This window comes from Mus caroli, chromosome 7 (genome assembly GCF_900094665.2).
Source record: "Mus caroli chromosome 7, CAROLI_EIJ_v1.1, whole genome shotgun sequence".
Lineage (NCBI taxonomy): Eukaryota > Metazoa > Chordata > Mammalia > Rodentia > Muridae > Mus > Mus caroli.
In genome coordinates, this window is record NC_034576.1 from 18393654 (window position 1) to 18406001 (window position 12348).

Sequence of the window (12348 nt, forward strand, 5' to 3'; positions counted from 1 at the left end):
GTGTACACACATAGACACACATGTGTACACACATAGACACACACGTGTACACACATAGACACACACGTGTACACACGAGTTGGGGGTGGGGAGCAGAGAAAGAACACATGCAAATAAAAAAGGAACTTCCTTCTAAGGAAAGGCACCAACTTGGGATGTCATAGGCAATGATGTTCTGAGCCATGTCCAAGAACACCAACTGGGCCCCTTGTCCATCGCCTTCAGACACAGATGGTTCAGTTGTGGGGTAGGTGCTAGGGCTGAGGACTCCTGGATAGGTGGCACATTCCTCATTTTCTTCCTTTAGGCCTGGATGTATGGTGATAGGATTTTCAGCCTGGTCCAGAGCTAGAGAGCGTCGAGGATTATAGGGCCAGGATGGATGCTCTGAGAGAATAGAGACAGGAGTCAGGGGGCTTGGTAGAGGCACTGCAATGCCTCAGAATTTGGCTCAGATAGGGAATTCTTCTGCTCTGGGATGACACATTCCAGAGCATTGTTTGTCCTGGTGCTCCCAGAATCCCAGGTGTGCCCAGCTCTTCAAATAGAGCTCACTGAGCCAACCCTGTATACAAAATTCTGAGGCTTTAACAGCAAAGTGCAGTTGGTATGACATGCCACACCATGCCACTTCCAAACACTTAGGAAGTCTCTAAGCACCTCAAATAATTGCAATGTACAGTTGTGACTAGAGACTAGTGGTTAGGCAGGCCATAGTCCCACTTCACAGGTATGTGCACTGAGGGCCTCAAGGGGTTGGGAAGCGAGGGTGTGGTGAGGCTGGGCTAGAGCCAGGACTCTCAGCCTCGACACCCCAATCCTGCTACCACCCTGCCTCCCTATGCCCTAGCTCAGGGAAAATAAATGATGACAGCAGCATCCTACTTGGGCCTTGCCAGTCCTTCTGATATAAGCACTGCTTGGCAGTATCTGCTCAGGCTTTTCTGTAACCTTGAGAGGGGCTGGACTGCCGCCTGTCCCAATGAGGAAGAAATGACAGCCCATGAAGGCCTGGGAGTGGACTCAGACATAGACTGGTGGGGTCTGACGCAGTGTGTTTCTAGAGAAGGAGCCTGCTCTGTAACAGTGGTTCCTGTGCTTCCACAGACCACACGTACCTGACACTCGGGTAAACTTCTTCTTTCGAGGTTTTGAAGAGGTGCTCCAAAGGCATGGCTTCTGAGAGCTGGAGGGAGTGGAGTGTTGCTGCTGTGTCTGGCCAACAGATGGGTTCGAACCTGGCCCTAGGAGCGGAGAGTCACAGATTAGACCCCACTCCTGGTCTTGCACATCCTCCTCCTCCAAGACAAGGCTTTCCTACCCTGGCTAGGAGGGAAGGTTTTCAGGCAGACGTTACCAACAAGGGAACTGAGGTCTATTGCTGCACAGCCAAAAAGTCAAAGGATAGGGCAGGTGGCACTTAAAGGGCTAAGGCAGAAAGATTGCTGCAAGTTTGACACCTGTCTGGGCTATAAAGTAGGATTCTGCCTCAAAAGTAAAATAAATAAGGAAAAAATAAAAACAAAAGCAAATTAACGTGAAGGATGTTCCCAGGTCGAATCTTCCTGTACTTCTCATGTCCACCCCTCTGCTTTGCCCTACAGACCTCATGTTTCTGCTCTGGCCTCTGTGCCCACAGCCACTCACCATCTGAGTGTTTCACACCAGTCACTGTATAGTGCTGCGTAGCTGTGAGCTGCAGCCCCCATGTTGTTTGTGTTAACATCTCTGATTCCCATGACAAACACAGAAGGAAATTGCTGGTGGGGTCCTAAATTACAGATTTCAGGGCTGAAGCCTGAGAGGCTATGGTCACAGCAGAGTCTGAATCAGGATCTGGCTTGGGAAGGGCATGCATCAACCCACTCAGTGCAGCATCTCCTCTAGTCACATCTGCTGTTTGCATATGCCTAAACACTCTGTGTTTCCTCACACCCACATGCTCTTGCTCAGGGTGGTTCTGCAGTCTGGCAGGGTTCCCTTATGCTGTCCTTGAAGGCCAACCTTCTAGGCTTCCTCCTCCAAATTCCAAAACACAGTGTCTGTATTTTGCTTTGTTTCATTGAGACTGGGTCTTGCGCTGTAGGTTAGACTGGGTTGGATCTCATTGTGTAGCCTAGGCTGACCTTGAGCTCGATGCCTGCCCCAGCCTCTGAATGCTGAAGTAGCAGGTATGAGCCATTACGTCTGGCTCTCCTACAACACCTCTCTCCTGTACACCTCTCTGATGTAAATCCCCTTCCCCAGGAAGGGGAAGGTAGCCAATTGGTTTCCCTGACAGTCAGGAAAATGTGGTATAAAGGCATTGGAAGTGGAACTGCTTACCCACAAATCTACCTTTGCCATTGCTGCTGTGGAGCTTGAGCAAGGCCTTGGTCATGTCAATGTTTCTCTGGAGGTACTGGATGTAGTGCAGGACACGCAGCAGGATCTCCTTCTGTACAGAGACAGGGTTGAAAGTGGGACACATTGCCCACCTGTCATCCCAGCCCCTCCAGAGGCAGAGGTAGCAGGATTATGAGTTGGAAGCCAGCCAGGATGCATACTGTTAGATCCTGACTCGCACAAGGGTCAGGGCCCAGGACAGTGTGAGGCTCCTGGGGAACTGAGACAGGAAGTCTCAAACCCCACTCTCCACACATAACCAGCAATGCAGCATCTGGCAGAGCTTCAGCTATTCTGCTGTCTAGCCCCTAACTTGTCCTAGAGAGCCAGCTGAAGACTGAGGGTGAATACAATGGGGTTGAGAGACCTAAGGAGGCAGAGCTGGAGCTCAGGGTCACTAGCCTCCTGATCCCGGTTGTTAGCATATACAGTTCGGCTTCTGGCTTTTTGCTTATACTTAATTCCTGTCTGGCCCTCCTTTTTTCATAAGCCCCCTCACCTGCCCATCCTTCCCCTGAGCTTCAGCATGGACACCTCCTCTTCTGACTAGCTGGCCCATGCTGGGTCAGCTTCTCAGCACTCTGAAACACCCTGGACTTCTTTCCACCTTGACATTTGCCACACCGCTTTCTGTTATCTGTTGCCATGTTGATCTCTCCCTTTGACCTTGAGCTAGCTGAATCATGACTTTAGCTAACTCATTTCTGTATTTTAAAGGCAGAGGATGTTGGTGTGGCTCGATTTCTCACAGCACCCAACAGGCTGGCCAGTAGCCAGATATCACCTACCCCACTACTACCGTTAAATACTTCCTGGGCTGCTACTGGAAACAAAGCTAAAAGCAGTACAGGCAATATGCCTTCATGGATACACAGCTCAGCAAGGACAACAGACACTAAACAATTCAAAAATAACCAGCCAGTCATTTTTGAAGCACACCTGTCATTTCTGTAGCACACCTGTAATCCGAGCTCAGGAAGCTGACACAGGAGAATTGTAAATTCTAGGACAATACCAAGACCCCATATAAAGAGAGAGTCAAAAGACAGACTGAGAGACACCTCCCCAACACAAACACACACACACTGTGTGTGTATGTTTTAAAAGCCTTTAAAAAAGGCCTAGTCAATGTTTGAATGAGATTGTCTTCAAGGGGGTCTTAAGGAATTGAAAGAGAAGAAAGTGTCACTCAGAGAGAAGGACTGAGCTGTCTTTCTTAGATTGGCAGGTCTAATGCCAGGCTTGGAGCGCAGTTTCAATGAAGCCTATGTTGCTGTGAAGAGATACATACAATTGTTCCATGTAAAGGTGCTTAGATTCCCATCCTTGATTTCAAAAAGACTGTTTTTGTTTTTTTGGTTTGGTTTGGTTTGGTTTTGAAAAAGGATCTCACTGTGTACCTCAGGCTGGCTTGCAACTGGTGACCCTCCTGCTTCAGTCTCCCAAGTGCTGGAATTACAGAAATTAGCTCCATACCCAGCTAGAAGGCTCAGTCTTGATGCTTTAGAAACATGACCTGGCAGCTCAAAAGGAAGGTGTAACCCCAGAGACCATCTCAAGTTATATAGGTCTTAAAACTGCTACAACAGAGATATTTTGATCAACAGACATGCTGAACACAGAGTGACCGGGTGACTGAAGGACTGAAGGCACAGGCCTTTGGTAATCTGCTCTTTTTTCTTTTTCTTTTTCTTTTTCTTTTGAGGCAGGGTTTCTCTGTGTAGCCCTGGCTGTCCTAGAACTCACTCTGTAGACCAGGCTGATCTCGAACTCAGAAATCCGCCTGCCTCTGCCTCCCAAGTGCTGTAATTAAAGGCGTGCGCCACCACGCCTGGCATGGCACAGGCCTTTGAATGATGTGTTCTCAGTCATCCTTACTTTCACTCTGCCTGAAACCCCCCCTTCCCACTCCCCTCAGGTACTTACACACAATCCATTCCTTCAGGAATTTCTTCCTTTTTGTTTTGTTTTTATTTTTTTTTTTAAAGATTTATTTATTTATTATATGTAAGTACACTGTAGCNGGTTGTGAGCCACCATGTGGTTGCTGGGATTTGAACTCTGGACCTTCGGAAGAGCAGTCGGGTGCTCTTACCCACTGAGCCATCTCACCAGCCCTTGTTTTGTTTTTAAATGCATGGATTTTTGTTGTTGTAGTGTCTTTGTACAGGATCTTACTATGTAGCTCTGGCTATCTCTGCATCAGGCTAGCTTTGAACTCAAAGAGATCCACCTGCTTCTGCCTCTGCCTGTTGGGTTTAAAGGTATGCACCAACACACCCAGCCTTCTTCATGAATTTCTTAAACTAAAATGTGAGCATATCCAGGGCTGAAAAGTCAGTTCAGCAGTTAAGAGCAGTTCCCAGTACTGGCATGGGGGCTCATAACTCCCTGTAACTCTAATTCCAGGAGATCTGACACCCTCTTCTGAACTTTACAGGCACCAGGCATGCCCATGGTATACACGTGTGCATTCAGGCAAACATTTATACACCTAAAATAAGCATATAATTCTTTTTAAGTGAGCATGTTGCCAGGTGTGGAGCTGCACACCTTTAATCCCAGAAGTAGGACATAGACATGAACAGATCTCTGAGTTCTAGCCAGATCTACACAGAGAAACCCTGTCTCAAAAACAAAAGCTATTATTTTCCTTTTTAATTTTTTTGAGACAGGTCTATTATATAACTCTGTCCCAAAACTCACTCTAGACCAGGCTGGCCTTGAACTCAGAGATCTGTCTGCATCAGATATTCTGCCTCCCTAGACAGGCCTAGAGATAATTCAAAGTGGACATCTTGTCAGTTGTGAAATGCTAGACTCATTCCTTGAGGGCAGGAACTGTGTCCTTCTCTTCTCTGGCTTCTCAGGATCCTATGACATCACCTATACATACCAAATATACAAATGCTTGAGGACATGGAAAAATTTCCCCATAGTCAGCATCCCAGTTCCAAAGGCAGCCACATCCTAGTCCCATGCCTGTGAATAGGCTGCCTTATATGGTAAGGAACTTTACAGAGGTCACTGAACTAAGGACATGGAGATGGAGAGGTTACTTGAGTTATCCACATGAGCCCAAGGTAATCATGATCTTTGTAGGCAAGAGGGAGGCAGGAGGGTCAAAGGGAGAGAAGACCATATGAGAACAGAGTAGAAGAGACCTTGTTGATGGTTTTCAAGGAGTGTGAAGCCTTTGAAAGTTGCCAAAGGAAAAGATAATGTGCTTTCTCCTGAGAAGAGAGAGAGAGGAGAGAGGGGGGAGGGAGAGAGAGAGAGAGAGAGAGAGAACCCTGTCTCTTTGAACCTAGGGTCTTGTGTGTCTAAGGCAAGTGCTTTACCACCGAGCTACCATCCCCAGTCCACTGCTTACATTTTATTTTGAAACAAGGCTTTAAAAGTTGCCTATGCTATTTTAAACTCACTCTGTAGCCCAGGCAGGCCCTGCACTTTCAATTCTCCTGCCTCAGCCTCCTGGATGCTAGAACGAAGCACATGTACCACTAGGCCACACTTTTGTCTTCCCTCTGCACCTTTTTATCTTTCCTCTAGAGCTTGTACAGGCCAAGCAAGAGCTCTGTTAGGGCTAAACTACATGCCAGGACATCATTTCTGTCTTGAAGTATCACTTAGGAGCAAGAGTTATCTTTGCTGTTTTTAACAACTGAGGAAACCCCCGGGGCTGAAAAAGAACTAAGTAGAGTCTCAGGCTGCAGCTGTGAGGGCTCCAGTGTTGATGTGTGACCTCTGCCTCTCCTTTTTCCACTACCAGTTCCCTTTGCCTCTTTCTGTGTGTGTACACGCATGCTTATGTGGGTGTGCACATACATGTAGAAGTCAGAGGTGAGTTTAAGTGTCATTCCTCAGGGGTTTGGAGACAAAACAAACTGTTGGTTTGTTTTGGTTTTGAAACAGGGTCTCTCAATGTGACCTGAGCTTACTGGCAAATTTAAGCTAGACTGGCTAACCAGTACAAGCATGTACTGAGGTACCTACCTCATGATACATGGCTTTCTGTGGGTTCTGGGATGGTGTACTGGCTAGTTTTGTGTCAACTTGACACAGCTGGAGTTATCACAGAGAAAGGAGCTTCAGTTGAGGAAATGCCTCCATGAGATCCAACTGTAAGGCATTTTCTCAACTAGTGATCAAGGGGGAAAGGCCCCTTGTGGGTGATGCCATCTCTGGGCTGGTAGTCTGGGGTTCTAGCGCACTAGGCTCCGCAAAAGCCAGGGGAAACCAGCCAGTAAGGAACATCCCTACATGGCCTCTGCATCAGCTCCTGCTTCCTGACCTGTTTGAGTTCCAGTCCTGACTTCCTTGGTGATGAACAGCAGTATGGAAGTGTAAGCCAAATAAACCCTTTCCTCCCCAATTTGCTTCTTGGTCATGATGTTTGTGCAGGAATAGAAACCCTGTCTAAGACAGATGGGGGACACAGGGACCCATGCTTTTGTAACAAGTTGTGACTGAACTGTCTCCAGCTCCTGCTCTACCCACCCCACCTCTTATTCTGAAAGAATCCCACAGGGCTAGGGGTATAGTTTAGTGGTAAAGCACTTGCTGACCCTGAGTGAGGAACTTGGCTTCTAAAAAAAAGAATCCCCCATGGGATCATGGACTCCCAGAAATTCCTGTTCAGAGCATCATGGTTACTCATATTTCCAAGTTCATCTCTGAGATGGTCTGTGTGGATTTCCCAGGAGAGGCCCCCACTCATTGCTCTGGCACCCTGCCTGCCACCCAACTCCTCTCTTTCAGTTCCCACACCTTGGTGTACTTCTTGTCTCTGGTTTTCATGGTCACAGGGATCAGCAAAGCCAGCTCTCGAAGCTTGTTCGTGTGGTTTTTCTTATCCTTCCTGTTTGGGGATAAGAGCCAATTTTGGTTAAGACATCTAGAATTAAACTTAGTTTCTTTGGAGACAAGGTGATCATACTGCCTCAGCCTCTCAAGTGCTAAGATTACAGGCATGAGCTACCACATCTGGTTTTTAAGGTACACCACCTGCCCCCAAACCTTCAGTCTCATGCCAAGACTGTCCCCTGCCTCCATTCCGGGACAGGCAAGACAGGGCCTTAGGCATCATGAGAACCTATCATTCTCCTATATTATATTCCGTGGATCAATGAGTCCCCAAATCTTGCCCATCTTCCACCTCCCTCCAGCTTTTGTTAAACCCATAATCCCTGCATGGCTGTCTTCACACCCTTACAAGGCTCTCAGCCTCCCATCTGGCCTCCTTCATCCATGTTTTCTGAGGCAGCAGCTTTCCTGAAACATAAATCTGACCTTGCTGCCCCCTTGTTTCACACCTTGAAGGTAATGCCATTGAGATAAAGCAACTTTCTTTCTTTCTTTTTTTTCTTTTTCTCTGTTTCTTTTTTAAATAGGATCTTGCTATGTAGACCAAGAGGGACTCAAATTCAGCAATCCTCCTGCTTTAGTCTTCCAAGTGTTGGGATTACATGGGTACACTGTAATCCAGGGAGGGTCAAGTTTAAAGGCTCTGTGTGGCTCACAGTGCCATTCCTTTTCTGACTCTTTCATACTCATTGAGTATCACTACACAGGGTAGGTGAGCTCAATGTTCCTGTAGTCTCTCACTGTGTCCAATGGGCTATGCCACTCTGGAAAGTCAGTGTGTGCTTGCTCAAGACCTCTCAATACAGGCATGAAAGCAGTTGACTTGTGACAACCAAATGCATAATTCACGAGATACCCACAACAGAACATACACTGCTCCACCCAGGTGAAACCATAAAGATGATATCCTCTCCCACATTACACACCACCTCACTGCTCCTGCGGTGCTTGTAGTGCCCTAGATCTGCATTACCACCAATTCTCCTCATGCGGTCCTCAGGCCCTTCAGTTGCTAGCTCTTGTACCCTGCTCCCCCCAAAATGGTTACCCTGTCCACACCAAAACAACCCTCTGTTCCAGGTTTAACTCCACTCGGCAGTGCTGGAAATCCAATCTCAGGTCCTCAACCTTGCACACCAAGAACTGTACCGATCTAGCTACTAACCACTCCATCTTTGACATTTTAAACCTAGGCCTGCTATGAATGACTGTACAAGTCAAACAGCCATAAGGCTGGTTCTCATGAAGGTAAGGAGAAGTGTTGCTTGGTTATAGATGCTGTAATAGCAGGCTTTGACCTACAAAATGAGTGGCTTGTTACCTGGAACTACAGCCTAACCAATGAAGTCTTTCCTCAGGAACTAAATCTGGCCAGAATCTAGTCTAGAGGATAAGAGAGGGTGAGAAGGAACAGATAAAGCTCCAGACAGAGGGAACGTGTGGAAAGGCCCTGTGTCATAAAGGAGCAAAGAGAACTCAAGGAAAGTAAAACCTAAGCATGGGAGCTAAGCAAGCAAAGGAGACAAGACTGGAAGAGACAACTTGGGTGAAGCAAGGTCCTACAGGATCACAGTACAAGCCATGCCCTGATATCCCTGAGTTCTTGTTTAAATGATCCAGCAAGTGCCTTATTATGTATAAGCTAGTTTTAGCGAGGTTTCTACCCATCAAAACCAAGAGTCTATTATTAGAAAGATTCCTTATCTAGAAAGGGGAAAACAAGAGACTGAACTGTTGACCACAAAGGTTCTAAGAAGCGATAGGCTTCAGGACACATGCATTTTCATTTCCTTCATGACCTTCCTTCTGAGTGAGCACAGTACTTGCATAGAGGACCACAGCAAAGAAGGTGCTTAACTGTAATGTTAATAATGAATAAGGAGGGGTGTATTGACATCTAATATAGTACAAGGCAAGATGACTTCGAATATTTTAAATGTGTCCAAACTGGATAGATGGAGAGGGAATCCAATCCCTCTGTATGAATTCCCCGTTCAGATTCCTACAGCTGAGGATATAGATCAGTAGTAGACGGTTGCCTGGCATGCATGTGGTACCTACAACACACAAAAGATTCCTAACATTTGGTGTTCAATGGATAAATGAATACATATCGTGAATGAAAGAAAGGAAGAAAGGGCATTTAAGAACCTTAGATTGCTGCTCTTACAGGGGATCCAGGTTGCAATCCCAGCACTTAAAGGTGATTCACAACTCTTTACAACTCCAATTCCAGGAGGCACCGCATGAACATGGTGCATGCACAGATATACATTCAAGCAAAACATGGGCATACATAAAATAAAGAAAAGAATGTCATATGGGAGATGTAGTGTAGGTATAAAGAAGTTCCTTAGCATTTTGACATCAGAAAGCCCAGGTTCATACCCAGCACTCAAACAAACCAAACAACAAACAAAAACCAAAGCACATTAGAGTTTGAAATCACCTCAGCACCGTCTCTGGAAATGCAGGACTATTCCCACCTACTTCCTTGTCTGGTGGTTGTAATGGTTATTAGATACAATGGAAGGACTAAGCAAACAGTCTAGAAACAGTGTTTAGTAACATCTTGTTGCTACTATTGTTCAGAGTGGGTAGAGCTGCACTGAAGGTAGAGAACAATTACCTGTCGGTAGGACTCAGAGATCTAGCTCTGTGCTGATCAGAGAAACATGAGAATTTGTCTGAACCCAACATCTGCAAAGAGGGAAAAAAAATTATTAGTGACCTTTGGGACTCCAAAGTGAATCAGCCAAATAATGTACGACCTTCCCTACCCCCATGGTACATTTTTAAAAGCACCTAGAGTTCCTAAAATAGGACATAACTATGGGTTCAGGAACCTAAATTAAAACCCTAAACTCTAAATAGAAAATCATAAATCCCAAATGGTAAATTTAAGCTCCTAATAATTGAATCTAAAAAAAAAAAAATCAGCAAATTTCCAGACATTGATCTCAGAATTCAGATATCAATAATGGGATGCCAGTGGGCTGGAGAGGTGGCTCAGTGGTTAAGAGCACTGACTGCTCTTCCCAAAGGTCCTGAGTTCAAATCCCAGCAACCACATGGTGGCTCACAATCATCTATAATGAGATCTAGCGCCCTCTTCTGGAGTGTCTGAAGACAGCTACAGTGTACTTACATATAATAAATAAATAAATCTTAAAAAAAAAAATAATGGGATGCCAAAGGCTGAAAAACAGACTGTCTAGCTTGAAAAGTGTGGCTTAAGACCTCTAGAAAGGAGTATGGGGGTGTTTGAGACAGGGTCTCTCTGTATAGCTCTGGCTGTCCTAGAACTCACTATGTAGATCAGACTGCACTTGAACTCAGAGAATTCACCTGGCACTGCCTCGCCAGTGCTGGAATTAAAGGAATGTGTCACCACACCCAGTAGATGATGATATTAATAGATGAAATGTGACTTTAAAAATTCCAAGTGAGGGCTGAAGAGAGATGGCTCAGCAGTTACAAACACTGACTGCTCTTCCAGAGATCTGAGTTCAATTCCAAGCAACCACATGGTGGTTCACAACCATTTGTGATGGAATCTGATGCCCTCTTGTGGTGTCTGAAGACAAGCTACTGTGCACTTATATTAAATAAATAAATAAATAAATAAATAAATAAACATTTTTAAAAATCCCAAGTGAGAACTGGGCACAGAAGTTGATGCCTTTAATCCCAGCACTCTGGAGGCAGAGGCAGGCAGAGCTCTGAGTTTAAGGCCAGCCTGATCTACAGAGTGAGTACTAGGACTGCCAAGGCTACATAGAGAAATCCTATCTTGAATGCCCCCACCCCCCCAAAAAAACTCCAAAACAAACAAAAAAGCGATGGCTCAGAGATTAAGAGCAGTGGCTGCTCTTCCAGAGGTCCCAGGTTCAATTCCCAGCACCTATATGGTCGCTCACAACAGTTTGTAGCTCCAATTCCACAAGATCTGGCACCTTCACAAACATACATGCAGGCAAAATGCTAATCCACATAAAATAAATAAATATTTCTTTAAAAAGCCTAAAGTAAGAGGAGAAGGAGAGCGGCACTGGGGGAGAACCTACCAGAGGGGTAGGAGGGACCGAGAGGAGGGCTGATATTGGGATGTAAAGTGAAAAAAAAATTTTGGGCAGTGAATGCTCTTACCACTGAGCCATCTCTCCAGCCTCGAAAAAATATTTTTTAAAAATGCGTTTCATGTCCTACAATAAATATCTCTAAACTCTAAAACTGTCCCTTCAGATCCTCACATTGTGATTTCATTCCTAGAAAACTTAGGTCTCACGCATGCATCCCACTGAGACCCGGAACCCTAAATTAACACCTATACGCAATGAGTAGCACGACGACTCCAGGCTTTAAAATTAATTCTCAAAGACCCAAGTCGTGCCCACCCAGAGCCTATTTTCCTGCCTCGATGGTCTCCACTGATACCGAAAACCCCCAACCTGTCAAATTAGACCTCTGACCCTCCGAGCGTAACCTCTGGAACCCCAAACTTAGATTTCCAGATCTCCCGTCTTCAGCTTCCAAAAGCCGAGCCTCGAACAGGAGACCCCATGTCTCGAACGCCACTAGTAACTTTCCAGAAACCCAGCCTGGATTCCCTCAAGCACAAAGTCTACTCTCAAACCGGTCTCGAGCTCTGGGGTCCCTCTCCATCCGTCCTAGAGCTCCCTAGGGGGTCACGGCCGCAGGGTGTGACTCTGACGACTCCCATCTCCTCACCATCTCCCCGCTACCTCAAGCCAGCTAGAGCCAGGGCGTCCGCCGCCCCACACCCGTTGGTCACCAGCACTCACCTCAAGATTTGCAATATGGCGTTAAGCCTCGACTTCTGCTTTGGCACTGGGCTCACGCTTCGACAGTCTGAAGGCTCCGGCAGCGGCTCGCGCGGCTCGCGCGGCTCGCGGGGTCCCAGGGATGCAGACCGCGTGCCTCCCGAGGCGCGGACCGAGCGAAGAATGGCAGGGCGCGAGGCTGTCGCGCGAAGGCACCAGAGCGCCTGAGGCGAGGCCACGCCCCCTCCACGTTCCCGCCACGCGGTGCCAGGCACGAGCAGAGGAGCGTTGGAAAAGGGCAGTGCGGCCCTGC

The 12348-nt window shown here is 46.7% G+C and overlaps 1 protein-coding gene across 4 annotated transcripts in view; it reads right to left on the reverse strand.

Annotated features, from left to right (window-relative positions):
• The window catches only part of Bhmg1 (basic helix-loop-helix and HMG-box containing 1), an 18294-nt gene extending 6181 nt beyond the window's left edge, over positions 1-12113 (reverse strand). For 2 of the 4 annotated variants that reach the window (XM_029480207.1, XM_029480208.1), the window contains exons 1-6: positions 12057-12113; positions 9881-9951; positions 7156-7246; positions 2338-2437; positions 1119-1244; positions 151-387 (exon numbers count right to left, since the gene is read on the reverse strand). In XM_029480207.1, coding sequence (XP_029336067.1) covers positions 151-387; positions 1119-1244; positions 2338-2437; positions 7156-7246; positions 9881-9951 — 625 coding nt within the window. In that variant the 5' untranslated portion in view covers positions 12057-12113. Of the gene's footprint in view, positions 1-150; positions 388-1118; positions 1245-2325; positions 2438-7155; positions 7247-9880; positions 9952-12056 lie in introns of all 4 variants that reach the window. The other 2 variants (XM_029480206.1, XM_021169103.2) reach the window with 1 other exon arrangement.
• Positions 12114-12348: the final 235 nt, after the last annotated feature.